Here is a 22,465-nt window from a genome sequence, read left to right as displayed (position 1 = left end):
CATCGAATCTGTATATTGCTTTGGGCAGGATGGCCATTTTGACGATATTAATTCTTCCTAGCCAGGAGCATGGGATGAGTTTCCATTTGTTAGTGACCTCTTTAATTTTCTTAAGAGTGTCTTATAGTTTTCAGGGTATAGGTCTTTCACTTCCTTGGTTAGGTTTATTCCTAGGTATTTTATTCTTCTTGATGCTATTGTGAATGGAATTGTCTTCCTGATTTCTCTTTCCATTAGTTTATTGTTAGTGTATAGGAAAGACACGGATTTCTGTGTGTTAATTTTGTATCCTGCAACTTTGCTGAATCCGATATTAGTTCTAGTAGTTTTGGAGTGGAGTCTTTAGGATTTTTTATGTACAATATCATGTCATCTGCAAATAGTGACAGTTTAACTTCTTCTTTACCAATCTGGATTCCTTGTATTTCTTTGTTTTGTCTAATTGCTGTGGCTAGGACCTCCAGTACTATGTTAAATAACAGTGGGGAGAGTGGGCATCCCTGTCTTGTTCCCGATCGCACAGGAAAAGCTTTCAGCTTCTCGCTGTTCAGGATGATGTTGGCTGTGTGTTTATCATATATGGCCTTTACTATGTTGAGGTACTTGCCCTCTATACCCATTTTGTTGAGAGCTTTTATCATGAATGGATGTTGAATTTTGTCAAATGCTTTTTCAGCATCTATGGAGATGATTATGTGGTTTTTGTCTTTCTTTTTGTTGATATGGTGGATGATGTTGATAGATTTTCGAATGTTGTACCATCCTTGCATCCCTGGGATGAATCCCACTTGGTCATGGTGTATGATCCTTTTGATGTATTTTTGAATTCGGTTTGCTAATATTTTGTTGAGTATTTTTGCATCTACGTTCATCAGGGATATTGGTCTGTTATTTTCTTTTTTGGTGGGGTCTTTGCCTGGTTTTGGTATTAAGGTGATGTTGGCTTCATAGAATGAGTTTGGGAGTATTCCCTCCTCTTCTATTTTTTGGAAAACTTTAAGGAGAATGGGTATTATGTCTTCTCTGTGTGTCTGATAAAATTCTGAGGTAAATCCATCTGGCCCGGGGGTTTTGTTCTTTGGTAGATTTTTGAATATCACTTCAATTTCGTTGCTGGTAATTGGTCTGTTTAGATTTTCTGTTTCTTTCTTGGGCAGTCGTGAAAGGTTGTATTTTTCTAGGAAGTTGTCCATTTCTCCTAGGTTTCCCAGCTTGTTAGCATATAGGTTTTCATAGTATTCTCTAATAATTCTTTGTATTTCTGTGGGGTCTGTCTTGATTTTTCCTTTCTCGTTTCTGATTCTGTTGATTTGTGTTGACTCTCTTTTCCTCTTAATAAGTCTGGCTAGAGGCTTATCTATGTTGTTTATTTTCTCGAAGAACCAGCTCTTGGTTTCATTGATTTTTGCTATTGTTTTATTCTTCTCAATTTTATTTATTTCTTCTCTGATTTTAATTATGTCCCTCCTACTGCTGACCTTTGGCCTCATTTGTTCTTCTTTTTCCAATTTCGATAATTGTGACATTAGACCATTCATTTGGGATTGTTCTTCCTTCTTTAAATATGCCTGGATTGCTATATACTTTCCTCTTAAGACTGCTTTTGCTGTATCCCACAGTAGTTGGGGCTTTGTGTTGTTGCTGTCATTTGTTTCCATATTTTTCTGGATCTCCATTTTGATTTGGTCATTGATCCATTGATTATTTAGGAGCGTGTTGTTAAGCCTCCATATGTTTGTGAGCCTTTTTGTCTTCTTTGTAGAATTTATTTCTAGTTTTATGCCTCTGTGGTCTGAAAAGTTGGTTGGTAGGGTTTCAATTTTTTGGAATTTACTGAGGCTCTTTTTGTGGCCTAGTATGTGGTCTATTCTGGAGAATGTTCCATGTGCACTCAAGAAGAATGTGTATACTGTTGCTTTTGGATGTTGAGTTCTGTAGATGTCTATTAGGTCCATCTGTTCTAGTGTGTTGTTCAGTGCCTCTGTGTCCTTACTTATTTTCTGTCTGGTGGATCTGTCCTTTGGAGTGAGAGGCATGTTGAAGTCTCCCAGAATGAATGCATTGCATTCTATTTCCTCCTTTAATTCTATTAGTATTTGTTTCACATATGTTGGTGCTCCTGTATTGGGTGCATATATATTTATAATGGTTATATCCTCTTGTTGGACTGAGCCCTTTATCATTATGTAATGTCCTTCTTTACCTTTTGTTACTTTCTTTATTTTGAAGTCTATTTTGTCTGATACTAGTATTGCAACACCTGCTTTTTTCTCTCTGTTGTTTGCATGAAATATCTTTTTCCATCCCTTGACTTTAAGTCTGTGCATGTCTTTGGGTTTGAGGTGAGTCTCTTGTAAGCAGCATATGGATGGGTCTTGCTTTTTTATCCATTCTATTACTCTGTGTCTTTTGATTGGTGCATTCAGTCCATTTACATTTAGGGTGATTATTGAAAGGTATGTACTTTTTGCCATTGCAGGCTTTAAGTTTGTGGTTACCAAAGGTTCAAGGTTAACTTCTTTACTATCTTACTGTCTAACTTAACTCACTTATTGAGCTATTATAAACACGGTCTGATGATTCTTTATTTATTTCCCTTCTTATTCCTTCTCCTCCTTTCTTCATATGTTGGGTGTTTTGTTCTGTGCTCTTTTTAGGAGTGCTCCCATCTAGAGCAGTCCCTGTAAGATGCCCTGTAGAGGTGGTTTGTGGAGGCAAATTCCCTCAACTTTTGCTTGTCTGGGAATTGTTTAATCCCTCCTTCATATTTAAATGATAATCGTGCTGGATACAGTAGTCTTGGTTTGAGGCCCTTCTGTTTCATTGCATTAAGTATATCATGCCATTCTCTTCTGGCCTGTAGGGTTTCTGTTGAGAAGTCTGATGATAGCCTCATGGGTTTTCTTTGTAGGTGACCTTTTTTTTCTCTCTGGCTGCCTTTAATACTTTGTTCTTGTCTTTGATCTTTGCCATTTTAATTATTATGTGTCTTGGTGTTGCCCTCCTTGGATCCCTTGTCATGGGAGTTCTGTGTACCTCTGTGGTCTGAGAGGCCATTTCCTCCCCTAGTTTGGGGAAGTTTTCAGCAATTATTTCTTCAAAGACACTTTCTATCCCTTTTTCTCTCTCTTCTTCTTCTGATACCCCTATAATGCGGATATTGTTCCATTTCGATTGGTCACACAGTTCTCTTAAAATTCTTTCATTCCTGGAGATCCTTTTATCTCTCTCTGCATCAGCTTCTCTGCATTCCTCTTCTCTGTTTTCTAGTCCATTAATGGTCTCTTGCATCTCGTCCATTCTGTTTTGAAGTCCTTCCAGAGCTTGTTTTATTTCTGTAGTCTCCCTCCTTAGTTCTTGCATATTTCTCTGCAAGTCCATCAGCATGGTTATGACTTTTGTTTTGAATTCTTTTTCAGGAAGACTGGTTAAATCTACCTCCCCAGGTTCCTTCTCAGGGGAAGACGTAGAAGATGTCGAAGCTGTCTGGGTTAGTCTTGTCTGGATCAAATTTTTTTGCCTTTTCATGTTGATAGGTGCAGTGGAGTGCTATTGACGCATCTGTCAGCTGGGAGAGACTCTTTCCACTTGGCTCCTGGCCTTTCTTTACTGGGACAACTGCGACCCCTAGTGGCTTGTGTTGGGCAGTTGCGTATAGACTGTGTCTCTGTATCTTGCCCGGCCGGTATTGAGGAAGCTCCCTTGCTGTGGGCGTGGCCAGCCTCAGGGTGCTTCTCTGCTATGGCAGGACCCTGGAGGGGTAATGGACTGGGGGCTGTTTGGCTGTTTACCTCCGAGAGGGGGTCTCAGAGCTGTTGCCCAGGGGGTTAGTGCGCCTGGAGTTCCCTGGAATTTCCAGCTGCTAGACTGTGACCTGGGATGCTTCCGTCTAGCTGTGGGGTCCCTGTCCCTTTAAGACTTTCAATAAGCACTCACTTTTCTTTGTCACAGGGGCACTGGCTTCGGGACCCGCTGTCCTGCTTCCCTAGTATCCAGCACCCCACGCATACACTGTGTGTGCACTCTGATATGGATAGCTAGGGCTGGGTGTGTAGCAGTCCTGGGCTCCCTCTCCCTCCCCGCTCCAACTCCTCTCTTCCTGCTGGGAGCTGGGGTGAGGGGCCTCGGGTCCCGCCGGGCTGCGCCTTATATCTTACCCCTTTCACCAGGCACTGGGTTCTCGCAGGTGTGGATGTAGTCTGGCTATTGTCCTGTGTCTTCTGGTCTCTCTTTTAGGATTAGTTGTATTTGTTGTATTTTCAAAAATACATATGTTTTTGGGAGGAGATTCCCACTGTCCTACTCTCGCCACCATCTTGGCCTATAACACAATTTTTTAAATGGAAAATAACAGGAACTGCTAAGGGTGTAGAGAAATTGGAGCCTTCTACATTGCTAGTGGTAATGTAAAGTAGTTCCTGCTATGAAGCCGGTATGGAAAAGAGTTTAGAAAAAAAAGTTAAACATAAAGTTACCTCAGACCCAGGACTTCCATTCCTAGATATATATTTAAGAGAATGTCACACATATACCCACACAAAAACTTGTACACAATGTTTATAGCAGTATTATTCATGATAGCCAAAAAGTGAAACACCAAAATATCCATCAAGTATGAACCAATAAATTAACTTGTTATGTCCATACAATGAAATATTATTCAGCCATGAACAGACTGAAGTATTGATCATACTACCACAGAGATGAACCTTGAAAGCATTATGTTAAATGAAAGAAGTCAGTTAAAAGTGACCACATATAATATGATTCCATTTATATGAACTGTCCAGAATAGGCAAAATGTATAGGGACAGAAAATAGATTAGCAGGTGCCAGAAAGTAAAGGACTGGGAAGAAAGGGAATGATTGCTAATGGGTTAGAGATTTCTTCAGGGGATGATGAAAATGTTCTGGAATTAGATAATAATGATGGTTACATAACTTTGTGAACATATGAAAACTCATTGAATTGTGCACTTTAAAACGCTAATTTTAGGCTAGGTCATATGGTACTTCAAGGCATAAACATACATACACAAATTCATTGATTTATTATCTATCAATATTTATAATTTTCTTTAATCAGAACATTATTATATGTAATAACAATATAATATATCTATGTCTAACTTTTTGAGCAACTACCAAACTATTTGCCAAAGTGGCTGTACCATTTTACAATCCCATCAGCAATGTATCAGAGTCTGACCAAAGACCCATTTGAAGTGATCCTAGCAGATCTGCAACCAAGTCTACAGGGAGCAAACGTTAAATGCTGAGGTTTCCACTGTCTTAGGAGTGTGTGTATGTGCTTGTTTGCAGGTTTCAGAGAAAATCCATCGATGGAAGCTTTGGTTCCAATGATGGTAAGAAAATCCCTGGTTTCTATTCAAAATTATGTCAAGTATGTGGCAACACCTCCTTTGGTACTTCTTCTGTCTCTCTGCCTTTTGTAGTTTCCAAACCCTCCCTCAATTCCTATTGCACAGTGTAGTCTACTCTGCAGTCTTTCTACAGAAAACAGCTAGTGAGAACCAATTTTTATAGTTGATAATAATGATATATGGTGCTCACCCTGAGAACTTTTGCTTGGAGTGTCCCTTGCAATTATCTATAGCCTATTTGTTAGCCATTCATCTTTAAGAGTTTAATCTTTTCTAGGACATAAATTGTTCATACCTATCTTATCCCAAAGCTGATTTGTGAACTATAATAAGAATTTTTGTCAGTTTCAATACAGTTTGCTTTTCCCAAATTGAAACAGAGGCTTTTTTTGATCAAAAATCTAGAAAATTGACATTTTTGAGACTTGCAAGTATAATAAAGAGTTTAATTACTTTGGGAAATCCAGAGTAAATGATTTCCCAACCACGATAATGTGCCTTTTCCTTCACTCCAAGAATTTGAACAAAGGAATGCAATTGCCTCATCCTTTTATTAAAACTAAAGAAAATTAAATGTTCTCATTTTATTGTAGATCTGACATAAAACATTGTATAAGTTTTAGGTATACAACATGATTCAATATTTGTATATATATTGCAAAATGATCACCACAGTAAGTTTAGTTAACATCCATCACCACCCAAATTCTTTTTCTTTGTGATGAGAGCTTTTATTCTCAGAAGATTTCAACTATTCAATGCAGTATTATTAACTATAGTTACCGTTACATCCCCAGGACTTACTTATTTTATAGCTTGAAGTTTGTAGCTTTTGTAAATATCCTCATTTTTAAAAAGCCTGCATCACCATGAGTTACTCAGCGCTCATAAGATATTTCCCAGAGAGTGATCATTTGGAAAAGAAAGGATGAAGTGAGACTTGATTTTTAAGTCACATTCAACAAATCTTTAGTTCTGTGTTTTCTAAACTTAAATGAGCCCTCAGAATCTTAGAAAGCCACAAATTGAGCCCCTCTTCCACCCAGCAAGACCATATCTCCTTCTGCTAGAAGGCTGCTTCTGCTGGCTTCCTTTGACTTTTATCTTCCTTAATGTCAGTATGTCTGTTTCTCCAGGCAATTTGATTTAATAACATTTAACTACCAATATGAAAAATTTAAAAAAGGCATCTGCTTTAGTGTCTTTGAAATGCTAAGTACTAGTGTCCCTTTTATTCATAAATTCAAGTGCATTTGCCTTCTCTTTGGGTCTCTTCCCTTTTCCTCCAGGGTTCTCTAGGTTTTGCTCTTATTTTAGGTCTGTTGACCTTAGAAAGTGTGAATGGGTTGGATTCCATCGATGCTCTGTGAGTGGGTAGTCTGTTATTTTTATTGTATGAGTGAAGTCATTTTATTATTGTAATGACAACTAAAGGGATTCCATGTTCAGAAGGGTCGCCTAAACAGTGAGGCAGAGATGGTGGACAGAGCCAGATCATCGTCCAAGATCAAGAGGGTTGTGAAAGCTAAGAGCTAGAAGCACCCTTCAGATGGCAAGCAGCAATGAGTGAGTGACCGAAAGGAAAAACCAATTAAGATGCATCAGTTAGGATTCATGTGGCTGCAAATAACAACATTTGTCTCCAACACATTTATATGATAAAGAGGTTCTTCTCCCTAGAAGCTGAGCAGAAGCATGGGCATTAGGACTGGCTGAGTCCTGTGGCCCTGGTCCTTGTCCCTGTCATACCCTTGGCTCTGCTTGCTGTCAGTGCTGGTGGGGAGTTGGATCAGGTCTAAACCCTCACCTGACAATGTCCAAAGGGAAGGACTTTTTCAGAAGCACCCAACAACATCTTGTGTTTCGTTGGCCTAGAGTGAATATATACTTACTGTTAAACCAGTCACACTGAAGGAATAGATTTACCTACAGCTCAATTAGGCCTACTTATAGAATTAGGGTGAAGTCGTCTTTCTCTAAGACCAAGGTTTCTCAAACTCAACATTATTGGCATTACAGGCCAGAAAATTCTTTGTGGTGGGAAGCTGTCCTGTACCTTGTGGGATGTTTAATCACCTCCTTCACCTCCACCTACTAGAATCCAGTAGTACCTTTCTTCCTCGTGACAACTAAAAACATCTCCAGACATTGACAAATGTCCTCTTGGGGGCAAACAAAACCTCCCACCCCTCTGTCTGATTGAGAATCACTGACTTAAACACAGGGGCTGCAAAGCCCAGGTGAGAACACCTGAACAAAATCCCAGCAAGCTTGGAAATGAGGAATAGGAATGTTCACTGCAAAGGGCTTGGCAATAGTAAGGAAATAAGGAATGCTTGTAATGCAGGGAGGTGATGGGGAAAGATGGCACATGACCAGTAGTGGGACAACACTGGATAGCTTAAGACCAGAGCAAAGCAGACAAGCTCTACCCTAGGAAAAGACCCGCTAGTGACTCCTGTCAAACACCACTGAGAAACCAGCCTTGGCAGTAGACAGAAGCAAGTGTTTCCCTTATTTCAAAACCAATAGGAGACATTCAGGGAAGGAACCCTTGGAGAGGAGCAAGGATACAGACATGTCTTTCTCTCCAGAGGCCCAGGATCAGTGTGACTGTGGGAGCTGCAGGAAGCTCAGTGGAGCTCAGAGCAACAGGAAGTGCCCTGGCAGCTGGTGCCCAGAGAAAATGCTGGGAGCGATGTCTGAAACGGGAAGGGGACCCCACTAGACTTGAGTGGAATCTACCCAAACCAAATTGGAGCTAGACAGCTGAGGAACCTGGCCTGATGCTTTCACCTGCGGTATGCTTGAGGTGGAGCAAATGGAACCAGATCCCTACAGCTTGCCAAATTGATGGCAGCTCTGTTTTAATTATGTAATGATAAGAAAGCTGCATTTGGAAAATCTGTAGGCTCCTCTGCATTTATTTGTCTTTAAAGTTGCATTTGAAAAATGTCTCCCTGCATCACTCAGCATTTAAGCCAGGGGCCTCTGTGGTCATCTGACGGGGACTAGGAAAGGTTCTGTGCTCTAAAAACATTTCGTCCAATGGCTTGATCAGGGGAGAAACCCCATGTTTTGCATCACTGTCAAAGAACCTGTACAGGAATGTACTTACCAAGTGGAAGGAGAGAGAAAGGAAGCGTGCCTCACAGGCCTCTGGGAGCATGTGAGCTGCCACCGTGAACCTGGGGTCCAACATACGTGAAGTTACTTCCTCAAGTGACAGAGCTTAACAAACCTGACTAGTTTGCAGGTTTAAAAGCCAAATGGTCAACCAAATCCTTCCTTGCTACAGTCATTGCTGGATCAGCATCTTAGCAAAGACAGGGTCCAGCCGGAATAAGACAAGCAGCTGTGTTGAGTGTGTGGGAGTCGAGGCGTGCAGGCCAGCATCAGGCTCTGTGGCAATGACTCTCAGACTCTGTTCCCGACTCTCTTCTTTGTCTGCATTTCCTTGACATTTCTTGCTCAGTTTTTTTCTTTTAGAAGAATTTTACTTTTATATCCCTCTGCAGAGATTAGTGGTTTTCTCCATTTTCTCCACAGCTTTTGGAACAAAGCATGAAACTAGTTGGGATCAGTAGCTAATTGGCACAAAGATGAAATCTCACAGCAGCTAGGTCACCTTATCTCTGACTCCCTCTTCAGTTTCTGACCTCATGAGTCAGAGATAGAGCAAGCAGGACAATTACAAATATGAAGTCCCTGAAAGACCTAAACATACTCAAAATGAAATGAAATTTTTGTCCTCATCGAGAGCATTTAACATAAAAAGCAAGCATATCCTGTGTTGGTAAAGCAGACAGATGGTAAAGGGCCTGTGCTCAGAGAAAAGATACCAGAACAAGTTTCCTCGTTCAGATGAGCTCTTTCACACCTTGTATGTTTGTTTCCTCCCAGCCAGAATGTATTGGTTTGTCCTACAAAGTGGTTACTTTGTGTTTAACTCTTGTCTAAAAACCACACTGTTAAATATAAATAGGGGTCACCTTCCAGGAGCATTGACCACTTTTCAAGTTTCTGAGGAAATGCTTTGGCTTTTGCATTCTAAGAAGGCCTTAGACATTAGAAAAATTAATAGAGTACTGTGCCCGTGTTGGCCAATCTCATTTAAATTGTGCCTATAGAAGTCTACAAAGTTAAAACATCTTTGTTGCTGGCAACTGTGCACAGGATTATCTTGACGCTGCTGTCCATCATAGGGCCAATGTTGGTGCAGATGCCTCCGGGTGAAGAGGGCCACCGACCACATCAAAACCAGACCCTGCTCAGTTACAAGCCAGAGCAGAGTACAGAAATCCATGGCACAGCCAAGTTTGCACACACCTGCACAGCTGCCTTTTTCTTCTTAATGAAGTTGTCACCTAACCAAACAGTGGTGGCACTTGCTTTCATTTTAGCTTTTGTGTTTCTCTGTTGGCTATGCACAAAAACATTGGCTCCCACAAACCATTTCAACCTCTTGTCAGAATAGAACTCAAGCATTTTCCTAAGCGTTTCTATTTCCCATATGCCAAAAGTGCTGGGATTTATGATTTTCATGTTATCCTGCACATATTAGCACACTCAATGCTTTTTAAAATTATATCTTAAACCCAGAGCATAGGTTATTGGTTAAAGGGAGCTTAAGCACGAAAAGAGGAAAATGTGAAATACTGAGGGGAATGTAAAAGAACATGATGGGACCAGTACAGTGCTTTCTGGTAGGGTCCCCACAGGGAACTAGGCAGAAAGAAGATGCTGGCATGACCCAGGGACTCACTTGGGAAGCAGTGGGGGCCAATCTGAAAAGCAAAGGTTTGTAGCTATTTCTTTAAAATATGAGTCGATTATACGTGGAGATGCAAATGAGCCTAAACTTCCTTATCTCTTTTGAAAGATGTTCTTGAGCACTCCATGCAAGTAACCTGGTTCCTGCCACTTATTTATATTTTAAAGGAAAAGTCCTGTGTTTCTTTCAACTAAGAATATAAGTTGTAATTGAAACCAGTACAATGAACCACTATCCACCCACTATCTAAGTGACCCCAAATCACTGACCTCTCAGTGCCTCCTTTAAATGGTGATCATAGTACCCAACTCCCAGGGTTGTTTAAAAATGAAGAGTGCCTGACACACAGTAAGTTTTCGATAACCATGAGCTGGTGGTGGTGGTGCTGCTGGTAGTTAGTAGTAGTGGTAGCACGGACTGCAGTAGCAGTACTAGTAATAGAAGCATGAGTATTAGTAGCAGTGCTGGTAGTGGTGGTGATCACAGCAGCTCTTGGTAGGGTTAACAGTAGGAGCAGCTGAAGCAGTCGCAAGGCTCTTTTCTGTAACCATGGCCAAACCTGTCAGCAGAGGTCACAGTCAGTCACGTTATGTACAATGTCCTCCCATACCCTGTTGTTGGGCTCAAAAGATTTCATCTCTCAAATGCAAGTGGCTGAAAGCAACCTGTTTCTTTGCCTCGGTGCTGGATGAAACCCACAGGAGGTGTTGATGCCATGTTGCGTATTTAGGGTGAGCTCAAGAAAGGCCAAGAATCATCCACTGCCTCTAAATAATAAGAAAAATGTCAAGGAATCTTCAAGCCTAGGAGCAATGCCCAGAAGGATGCCTTGAGGGCCAGGGTCTGCATTCCCAGGACCCCTGGAACGACCTAGCCTGCCAGGAATGCTGTTAGCCTCAGGCCTTGCTGTCCAGCTGAGCCAGCTCTTGGTGAAGCTTCTAAAAGGAGGAAGGAAATTGAGTCTCCAAAGCCATCAGATTTGTCTTTCCTCACCTGACTAAATATTTTTAATTTAGGATTAAAATATTTTTCTTCATGGAGAAAAATGAATGGGCACACAAAAAGTAAAAACAAATTGGCTTTTTAAAGCCACAAATTGGCTTTAAAGCCTACAAATTGGCTTGTAAAACCGTGAATGTTTGTACTGCCCAGCAGCGGAAATGCAGTTTGAGAGCTGGATGAAGAGCTGACCTGACAAGTGATGAACTGTCCCAGGCTTTTGGTTCTTTCACATGCATCACGCACTGTAGCGCTGATGCAAACTGTAACGAACTGCATTTTCAATAAAGAGATGGAAACATGTTTACAGCAAGGGTATTACAGAGTACCCTCAGTTATGAGTCTTCACTGAAAATATATTTCCTACAATAGCACGAGAGACCAACCAGTTAGTTCACAGACTTCTTTTCCTGTAGTACAAAGCAATCTCACCTCACAGAGAAGACACTTGATTGAAATTCCCACCAGGTTGACAATATCCCAGATCCTTGAAAAAGGTCAGGAGTCAGTGAAGGAACATTCTTGTGCATCTCCACATATGAGTGGGGCTTCTGGAAATATTATTTCACTAAGTCAGAGTCAGAGAAACTGCCCAAATGTCTGTTTTTCTGTGGTTTGTGCTCTCATGGTTCAGCACTGTCTGATTCTCAAAAATTAAGAAGCTCCATGGGGCAGGTTCTTGGCAATAACCAATGAGAAGGTGGGGAGATGTTTTTCTCTGATGCTTGTGATAGGGTGGCTCCAGATGACACCCCCAGACTCTCTGAGAAATGAGCCCACTCTCCCTGCTGCAAAGTTTCCTTCAATGGGAAAGTTTGAGGAACATCTATTTTTCTCTCACTGCCAGCAACCATTTGGCAACAAATATGCCTATGCAACCTCCTAAATGTCCCTCAAAATAACCCAAAATGCTCCACATCCTCAGTTCATGTTGTCATTATTTATTGTTCCAAGCAGCACAGTAATTTCCTTCCTTCGGGGCTCATCCTGCCTGTGGTTAGGGCACTGCTAAGTGCTGTAACAAACAGACCCTCAAGTCACAGAGCCTTCATCAGGGTTCACTCCTGGTATTTCTGTTTGGTGGTGGCCTTCCTCACAATGATTTCAGGACCCATGCTCTTTCTCTTTCATTCTTGTGATTCTACAATCCAGTCAGGCAGAAATCAGCATTTTTTTTTCTGTAAAGTGCCAAATAGTAAATACGTTGGGCTTTGTGGGCCACATAGTCTCCCTCACAACTGCTCAACTATGCCATTGTAGCTAAAAGCGGCCATTGACATACCCAACTGAGTATGGCTCTGTTTCAATGGAACTTTATATGTGAATACTGAAATTGGAATTTCATATAATTTTCACCCATCATGAAATATTCTTCTTTTTACTTTTTTCCCAACCACTTAAAAATGTAAATATCATTCTTAGTTCAAGGGCCATTCAAAAACAGGTGGCAGGCTAGATTTGGCCTGCTGGCCATAGTTTAGTGACTCCTTTGTTAGAGCAAAAAGAAAATCAAATTTAAAATATTGTGGCCTGATGATTCAAACTACTTAGACTTGCATCGTTTAGTTTTAGCAGCTGGACATTAAGTGTTTGCCTCTTTGCTTTGCTTTTCAACAGGCTCTGGAAACATGGCGGCGTCACAGCCCATCGCTGCCAGCACCCCTGAAGGGAGCAATTATGGGGCAATAGGTATTTCCTACAATGAGTCCATTATGGAAAAGTTTCCTAATTCTCCAGAGAATAGGACACCAAGGGTTGTCCAGTCACTAATACCTGTGAGAGTGGGCAAGGCAGTCATCACGTAAGATTGCTTTTTCTTGATAAGATGAATTGGTTGGATGATCTGGAAGGTTTCTTCCAGCTCTTCCTCAGGTTCTATTATCCTGTGTCTAGGATCTGCTAGCCACATTTGAACAGAATTCCCTACAACGGCTACCATCAACTATCAAGACCCCCGTGGGGAGTCGATGAGTTGAGGGCGTGAAAGATGTGTCAGAGCCTAAGGTCAGGGAGCCCAACATCAACTGACCAGCTGTTTCGTTCCCAGGTTTCAGTGAAGTAAGGGCGCCCGGAAGACTAAGGCTGTGCCACAGGTGAACACGGCTGTGGCCTGACAATCTTTCCTTTTGGCTAACTTCATAATGAAGCTGCTCGCTGCCGCCCAGTCATTCACATGCAATCTCCAGTGTTCATTACGTGGCCTGAATGGGACAGGATTCCTATCCCTGACTTGTTAGTGTAGACGTCCATTGCTGCTTCCATGCACCTCCATGACGCTTATGGGCCTTTGAATGGGGCATCTTAAAATGTCAGCATAGAGGGACTGGAGATCCTGTAATTCTGTAATGTCGAGAAGCATATGGGCTCAGTGCAGGCTGCTTATTTCTGGCTCTGCGAGAACAGAGTTTTTTTTTTAACCATCTGAACAGAAGAATAAAGCAGAAGGTAGGCTCAGCTCATGTGCTCATCAAGCTGCACAAATTCCCATCTGCTCTGGGAAACATTCACGGGAACACAAGGATTCTTCTTCCTGAGAGTGTTGTTTTCATTATACAATCATAGATTCAGCATGTGGGGAATTTCTGTGTATAAATACTTTATCCACCGAAAATGTATAGCTACTGGATATGTGTGTACTTACACATATACGTGGTAGATGCTATACATAACTATGTGCATGTGAATGTTCATATATTTATGTTCATATTTTGAAATATGAAACATAATGTATATTATTTTTGCATCCAAATAGTTAACAGAACAGATGCCTTTATATTCTTAACATGTGTTCAGCCCTAGAAATAGACAATTTAAATATAAAAATAGAAGACGAGGAAAATTAGAAGTCCATTGAGGAGGAACTGAGAGAAAGAACATGAGTTATCGGTAAAGAGTTAGATTTTACCAACACGACACTGGCAAGAATGAGTCAGCACTGTGTCTTTTTTTGCAGAGAGGAATGGGCTCCATGGGTTCTTCTGGGCCATGGAAGGCAGACGAGTTTTCTCTGTTTTAGATGAGTCGAGCTCCAGTCCTGGCAGGCAGATGTCCTCCTCAGATGGTGGGCAGCCCGGCCAGTCGGACACAGACAGCTCCGTGGACGAGAGCGACTTCGACACCATGCCAGACATTGAGAGTGATAAGAACGTCATCCGGACCAAGGTACCTCACCCTGGCCGCACTCGTGGAGGAGGCAGAGAGTTTGCAGTCTTCAGCTTCAGCAGAAGCCAGCTTCAGCAATGCCTCTGTTTCCTTTCTTTCTTTCCCTTCAGGGCAAGTCAAATTTCCCAGATAAAATTTTTGAGATAAAACATAAGCACAGTCTAGAAGCAATACTCCGCTAATTAGCACTTCTTGCTAGAGGCAGAAAGTGAGAGCATTAAAAAGCACAGAGCATTAAAACACACTCTCAGGGCCTGAAATGGCTGACTGTGGGTGATGAAGAAAGGATTCCTTGAGGGGTATACCTGGTAAAACTCCCTGGTTCTGTATATATCATCCTCAGGAGTAAAACTCATTTCTTTCTAGCATATATTTCTTATCTTGCACTGCATCCAGTAGGAGATATGAAGGGAAATTGCACAGCTTCAATCCTATAATTCAAGAGCCACGTATCAGACATCTCTGAACACTGGGAAACCAATTCTTGAGATACCAGAAGCATTCAAGACTCCCAGTAGATTCCACACCAGCCAATTCTTACTATTTTAAGGGCAATACCAGGATTTTTTAAGGAATCCGGGGAAAGCAAAATTCAAATAAAAGTCTTGTTAAATAATTTTAGTCCCTAGTGAAGGACTGAATTGAAAAGTTCTAAAACTCTCCTTTATATCTTCCATAAAAAAAACAAATACAGCTTTGCATTCTCTCTTTATCTGATAACCCAGGTGTTCCTTTACCTGTCAGACCTGTCCAGGAAGGACCGGAGAATTGTCAGCAAAAAATATAAAATTTATTTTTGGTGAGTAGATGACCACCAGAACTGTGGTTCCCTTAAGTAAAATTAAGGTTTTCTTTGTAAAAGCCACAACCACTATGGCATAGATATCTGTGTCTAAAACAAAAGAGACATATGTGCTCAAGGATCCATGCCACAGTCCATAAGAAAAACAAAAATAAACTATAAAAGGCAACCAGCCCTAATACAATGAATACAAAGTAAAAATAAGAATGGTGGTAGAATTCCATATGTTTAGGAGGCACAATAAGTCCTCTTCCAGAAAAATAAATAATAGTAACACTAATGTCGCTACCTTCCACATGACACAGTGAATGACAGCCATTCTCTGTTCTCACCATGTCTTGCCCCTGGAAGAACCCAGTAATTTCAGGGACCAGATGCCTAGAGCATCTCAGAGTAGCTGGAAACCACCCTGAGAGATGATGCCACCAGCCAATGATAAATAGACCTACGATGGTCAAACACATAGATGGGCCCCCTTTCTAAGCCAAGAGGCTGAGCTGCCATGCTTGTGACAGCTCTCCCCACTCTTTTCTCTGGAAGGAATGCCCTTTTACTTGGAAACAGATATTCCAGGGAAACAAGGGACAGTGGGGGGCCCCATGGAATTTCATAGTGGAAGATCATTTTGGGACAAAGAGGTATCTAAGCGAACCACTACACTGGCAAGAATGAGTCAACACTGTGCTTTTCTTGTGATCCACCTCCCATTACTTACACTCAGATTACTTTTAGTCTAACAACATCCTAAAGAGACAGACCCTCATTAATAATTTGGCTGAACCAGAAGCAAGTATTATTTGCACTGGTTACCAATGATTGTACGAGAGGAAGGCCAAAGAAGTAAGAATGCACAATCAGTGTTTAATTACTTCTGCAAATTAACTAGTGAGTATTGGGGTGGAAGGATTCTTTTTTTAAAAAATGAGCAAAAACTCCATTGTCCATCTGGAAATACCTACTTATTCTTTCTGCCGTCCCAGGAACATCATCACCATTGCTGTGTTTTATGCGCTGCCCGTGATACAGCTGGTCATCACCTACCAGACAGTAAGTGTTGCGCCTGAGCCCAGAATCCCAGCTTTCCTACTGCGGGGAAGGATCTTTGCTGTGGCCTGTGGAGAAATGTGTAACTTGAGCTAGGTCCAAGAATTCATCTGTTTGGGTTTCAGTTGTACTTCTCCATGGCTACCTCTTTGACTTGAAATCTAGTTCCTAACTGTTTAATCACAGAGGGACCTGGGAGCTCTTACATGATTTTAATTACCAGTCTGAAGTTACCACCCTGCACTCATCAGTCATATTATTTATCAACTCCATCTGTTATTCACCAGTTTGAACTTCTGATTGTCATGGGATAATGAGTAAAGTAAATAAAGTTCCAGGCCAAAACAAAAAACCTTCATGTCCGGTTTAGCGTTTGCCTTCTCACTGAGGGTAAATATCTTTTGTAAAACTAAAAACTTCACAAAACCAGTAAGATATTAAAATCAAATGAAGTTATTAAAGAAAAAGAAAGTAAAGAAAAACAATTATTGAAACAGCTTGAGAATCCCCTTCTTTGAACTGCTCCTTCATAGAACCCTAGAGCCCAGGTGACTTACGTGACCTTTTCTGGGATTTATTATACATGAGAAAGCATGCTTAGAACAGCAGGAGGCTGAAGGTGTTTCTAACATAGTGGCTCTCCAACTTTGCTGTGAATTAAAATCACCTAGGGAGCTTTTAAAAATCCATGTCCAAACTGTATCCCACAGCAGTTAGGTCAGAGAGTCTGAGAATGGAACCAGACATCCGTATTGATTAAACCCCCAATAATTCCAATGTACAGCCAAGTTTGAAACACAGCTGTCTGATAGTATTTAGCCAACTCTGTACTTATTATGTAATTAGATATGACCACCACTGTTTATAATTTAAATATTCTCTGAATATTTTGCGGCCTGTCAGGAGATACAGCTGTGCTGTCACCTAGAAAGGTTCTTTAGGGTAGAGATGGTGATAAATAGGAAAGACGGAACACACATCTCCCCATGTCTGCCTGCCCTGTGGTTATCATTTCCATGCAGAGATTGGGACAGCTCCATAGCCTCCCAGCATCCACCTAGAAAATAGGACATGTCATGATGGTCCTAAATGGCAGGTCACAGTGTCAGCATCCTTTCACACTACTGCTAAATAATGAGAATGAAGGAAACTTACTCATGAATTCCACCTTGAGGCCAGGGAATGGGGGACACAGACTATTTTGGTTCAAAGAAAGACGGTAGCATTTGAAGGAAATGTGCCCGGCTGTGCGAAGCTGGCGATGATGATGATGATGATGAGACCCTGCTGAGCAGAGTGCTGGTGGCCCTGGAGATCACCGACCAAGTACCCCTGTGAGCAGCGTCTGCTCTCAAATTTCAGGCTGGGCTCAGGGGACGGAAAAAAACTGCCTCTCCTCTCCCCACTCCTGATTTTGCAGGTGGTAAATGTCACCGGCAACCAGGACATCTGCTACTACAACTTCCTGTGTGCTCACCCCTTGGGTGTCCTGAGGTAAGCCCAGTCCTCCGGCTGCCCAGGAGGCATTTGGCAACTCCTTCCTGTGTGGTACTGTGATTTCAGTTTTTAAAACTACTAAAAACAACCCCAGTCAAGGGCAAAGAGGACTGAAATTGGAAGAGGTTGAGACCAGGATGCCTCTGTCATTCCTCAGGGAGCATCCTGAGTTCACCCTGCTGAGAAGAGGGTAGGGGTGTGTCTGGAAGCCCCAGGCCCCTCGCTGGGATGACATGTCCGTGGATGTGAGCTGGGAGCCATTTATTCTGTTATGCAACCTCATAAGACAGAGAGAGTTATTATGACCCCCACCCCATTCTAAGGCTTAGAAAAGGGTTTACTGAAGGTGCTCACCCGTTGGTGACGTCGGAACTGAGGCCAGGCCTGCTGCCTCCACGGCCTTGCTCCAACCACCAGAATGTAGAGGAACAGAAAGGACATTTGCATGGGAGTTGGGAAACTGGCTTCTTGTTCCAGAACTGAACTAGCCTCAGTTTCCTGAAATAAAGCTGCTGGCTGTGACCAGCTGACACTTATCCTGAAATTCAGTCACAGAGCTGAATATTGACATGTAACTTGGGTCCGTCTACAAGAATTCCCTCTCACAATGTAGGTGGAGCACTTGGCCAAACTGCCCATCTTTGGAGCAGCTCTTTCCCAGGGTTCATACCATGCCAGTGCCATGGGACAAGAAAGGACTGGGTGGTGCCAGGGAAGTCAAGCAGACATCCCAGAGAGGAAACGGACACATCATCACAGGCTAAGCATCCTCAAAGGAAGGAGTTAGGCTAAAGATGATCTCTGATGATTTTCCATCCCTGAAATCTCATCATAAGGCTAAGTGGAACCCCCGGAATGCTGAGTTCACCCACTCATTCATGCATTACTCATTTTCTGAATCTCTTTAGTGGCCCTGACTGTCTCGTGGTTTCTCTCTTATCCTTTCAGTGCCTTCAACAACATTCTCAGTAACCTGGGCCATGTGCTCCTGGGCTTCCTTTTCCTACTGATAGTCTTACACCGGGACATTCTCCATCGAAGAGCCCTAGAAGCCAAAGACATCTTTGCCATGGTGAGGGAAGGGTGGCTAAATTGAAGGTGGGAACTGGGAAGGGCTGTGGCTCCAAACAGGCTCTGCCAAGGGGAGGGACCTCTCGTTTGGTGATGTCTAATGGACCACTGGAGGCTAGAAGCGCGGGCTTCCAGATTCTGTGCTCCGCCACTAATGGCTATCTTTCTATTGACCGCACTTTCTCCTTTTCCAGGAGTATGGGATTCCCAAACACTTTGGTCTCTTCTATGCCATGGGCATCGCATTGATCATGGAAGGAGTGCTCAGTGCCTGCTACCACGTCTGCCCTAATTACTCCAACTTCCAGTTTGGTAATTAGAATTTACATCGACTACACAGATTGGAGTTACAGGAGTCTTGTTCTGGGACCCTCCCCAAAGGCCCAAAGCCATGCTTGCCAGAATTAAACGACATTGCACGTGAGCTGAAGTGATCTGAGGGCACCTCGTCATGAGACCTGGTTTCCACATGCTGCACCATCTTTTCTGACTACCTTTTATACTAGTAACACTGAATAATGATCCCATGGCTAGATCTGCAAGCCAGCCATAAAATAACTATTGGGCAGCAGGTCAGATAGTAACCACCAAAGGACATCTGGAAAGGTCCCTCCGTGTAACTTGGCCTAATTTATCTGTTAGACTGCTCTAGGATGAAAGTAATAGAAAAGTCAATTCAAATTGGATTAAATAACAATACTTAGCAGCTCACTGAAAGTCCAGAGGTGGAAAAGGCTTGTGATTGCTTTACCTGGTGGCTTTGACTCCCTTCTCTGTGATCCCTTTGGTGGTGCCCAGCCTGCATGTTCATTTTTCCTCAGGCTATCAGGGAACTGGTGGTGGCAAAAATAGCTACAGCAGGTCCTGGCTTCCTGTCTCCACCCCCACAATGTCTGGAGGAGGCAGCGAGCTGGCTTCCAGTAGCCTTCATTTAAGAGAAAGGAAACTCTTCTTCCAAAAACCCCCAGATGATGTCCCCTCACATCTCAATAGCGTAAACCATCACAAGGTGCATCCAGGATCATTCCCTGTGTGCCGGTTAGCTCAGGCCTGGGTTGAGACACCCATCCTGGCAGCCCAGGAGACTGGACAACCTCTAGACAATGAGACCCACCCCAGATACCTCTGTCCTCTATCTAGCCTCAGGCTGTTAGCTGAGAGCATCACAGAAAGTCTCTGTCACATTCGATTTTTTAAAATTAGAAAACACTTCTAATAGAGAAAACTATAGAAAACAATATCATTCGCCACTCAGAATGAGCAATACCAACATTTCAAAATATTTTCCTTAAATCTACTTTTTAAGAAATAAAACATTGTGATAAAGTTGAAGAACTATTTGGAACTGCATTCCAAACTTACCCCAGTCCCTCTTTCTGCAGAGGCAATAGCTGATTAATTTTGCATTCATCCTTCCATTTTTTTTATAGTTTTACTACATTTGTAGGAAATTATTAACTTACCACACTGTGTTCTGCAGCCTTCTCTTTTCATGCAACCTTATGTTTTCAAGATTTATCAGTATTGAATCAAGAACATCCAGTCCATCCATTTTTAAAGATTGTTGTATTCTATAATAAAAATATACATTATCAGTCCCTCTGTTGAACATTTAGAGGTTGCCACTATTTTACTATTACAGACAGCGCTGCAATAAACATCCTTGTATGTCTCTTTGTGCACATGTGAGAGGGGCCCCTGGGATACCTAGAAGTAGAATTTGGGGGTCACCTGGTTTATGCATCTTCCGTTTTACTGAAAACTTCCAAGTTTCTCTCTGGAGTATTAATTCCCATTCCCACCAGCTGCTTGAGAGTTCCCATTTCCCCACATTGTCATTTACATGTGTTATTGTCAGACATTTAAATTTTGGTACATTTTTGAGTGACAAGGGATATTGCATTGTTGTGTTAATTTGCTTTTCTCTAATTCCCATGCAGCTAAGCCACATTTAATTCTAGCCGTGTTCCTTCCCTAGGTTGTAAAGCAGTAATCGGTGTGGTTACAGTTCAGGGTGCTGAGAAGGCCCTCCTACACCCAGCTAGGATTCTTTTTATTGTCCCTGCCCTAACTCTCACCACTGGGGGCTCTTCTGTTACTGATGAACACCAGCGTTCAAATGCACATACCCCTGCAAGTGGGATAGTCAGTTATTTGTCATATCAGATACTTTAATTCTGTGAACTAGGAAGAGCCTTGGAAGGGTTGAGAAGGGGAGTTTGTGGGATCTGCCCAGAGAATGTGCCGGGAAGACTGGCATGTTGGAGGCCTCCACACAGTCTGGGGGCGGCCAATCCTCCAAGGCCTGAAGGGAGGGGGTCTCCTGGGCTGAAGAGGAATCTGTCGGTTGCCTACGGGATCCTGACTGTCTCGGCCCCTCCCCCGCGCCCTCAGACACCTCCTTCATGTACATGATCGCGGGCCTCTGCATGCTGAAGCTCTATCAGACGCGCCACCCTGACATCAACGCCAGCGCCTATGCTGCCTACGCGTCCTTCGCCGTGGTCATCACGCTCACCGTCCTCGGAGTGGTGCGTCCCCCTCGACAGCCTCCAGCCAGGCGTCCCCAAAGGGTCCTCTCGGGAGGTCTGAGGGTTTCTGCTGTTTGCTTGTTGGATGTCAGGTGAACAGGCTTGAGTTCATCATAATCCTGACACCTTCTCACTGTTGGTCCAGTCGTGGCATTTTATTTAGTTATTTAGGTAGTTATGTTAAATAATGCTATAGGCACCAGTCAAACTACCCCTGGAGAGTTTAAATATAAAGCTGGAACCTGATTCATGTGAGATCAGAATGGAGATGGACAAGCTGATTGGAGAGATTGACTTAAAACAGTAGAAAGCACTTTTTAAATGTGAGCACGCGAGTGCTGGTTGTCAGGAGTGATTTGCAGAGCATTGGTCCCCGCCTCGGCCCTGCACCCCTTCACTGTTGTTGCTCAGCTGCCTCCCATTTCTTCTCTTTTCCAGTCTCATTTGGCCAGTTAGCCATTCTTTATCCTGCTCTGGATGTAGTAAGATCCCTGGTTGCTCTGAGAAGGGGAAAGAACCCAAAGACATGCACAACTCAGTTTTTTACTTCTTAGGTTTCTGTGAGAGACAGAATGATTTTAGTTGGTTCTCTGGAGAGAACCCCATGACGAAGGTAACCTCCCATGTACTCCTAGGTGTTTGGAAAGAATGATGTGTGGTTCTGGCTCATCTTCTCTGCTGTCCATGTTCTGGCCTCCCTGGCCCTCAGCACCCAGATCTACTACATGGGTCGCTTCAAGATAGGTGAGTCACCTGTTACTCTACTAAACACACCGATTAACTTACCCTGAGAAAGAACTGTCTTTGCTTATGTTAAACAGAAATGTAACTGGTCATCACAAGCATGTGCTCTCAATTCCGTGCCTGTCTAAGGGCATATATTCTCTCCAAGAGCTTTCTGTCCCATAAAGGGCTGTAATAAACTGTTTTCACCAGTTCTGTTTTCAACTAGGAGGCTAACGCTGCCATATCCCAGAGCTGAGGCACCCCTCCAGCTCCAAGTCCCAAGTGCTTTATTTACAACTCACGGAACTTTGAAAGTGTTTTTCCCAAACACTGTGATCCTCACACCACTAGTTCCACCTAGGGTATTGTTTTTTGGTTTGTAGTATTTAAAAGAGCAGTGCTCTAACCATGCTAAATAGTTATCAAGAATGAATTATATATTATTTTCAAATCTGGGACTGGAACTTTTTGAGAC

General features: G+C 42.5%; 1 protein-coding gene across 9 annotated transcripts in view; it reads left to right on the top strand.

The window, feature by feature from the left end:
- Window positions 1-22,465, top strand: part of SIDT1 (SID1 transmembrane family member 1) — a 94,946-nt gene that overhangs the window by 59,030 nt on the left and 13,451 nt on the right. For 7 of the 9 annotated variants that reach the window (XM_073231658.1, XM_017655947.3, XM_037013113.2 and 4 more), the window contains 10 exons: window positions 5,323-5,366; window positions 12,775-12,846; window positions 14,174-14,319; window positions 15,045-15,118; window positions 16,102-16,168; window positions 17,586-17,659; window positions 18,611-18,734; window positions 18,928-19,045; window positions 21,128-21,264; window positions 21,900-22,008. In XM_073231658.1, the coding sequence (XP_073087759.1) occupies window positions 5,323-5,366; window positions 12,775-12,846; window positions 14,174-14,319; window positions 15,045-15,118; window positions 16,102-16,168; window positions 17,586-17,659; window positions 18,611-18,734; window positions 18,928-19,045; window positions 21,128-21,264; window positions 21,900-22,008 (965 nt within the window). Of the gene's footprint in view, window positions 1-5,322; window positions 5,367-12,774; window positions 12,847-12,878; window positions 13,251-14,173; window positions 14,320-15,044; window positions 15,119-16,101; window positions 16,169-17,585; window positions 17,660-18,610; window positions 18,735-18,927; window positions 19,046-21,127; window positions 21,265-21,899; window positions 22,009-22,465 lie in introns of those variants that run through there. The other 2 variants (XM_073231657.1, XM_073231662.1) reach the window with 2 other exon arrangements.

The sequence above is a fragment of the Manis javanica genome, chromosome 3, assembly GCF_040802235.1.
Source record: "Manis javanica isolate MJ-LG chromosome 3, MJ_LKY, whole genome shotgun sequence".
NCBI lineage: Eukaryota > Metazoa > Chordata > Mammalia > Pholidota > Manidae > Manis > Manis javanica.
Note: the sequence above shows the minus strand (reverse complement) of the source record. Positions and strands in the feature narration are given on the sequence as shown.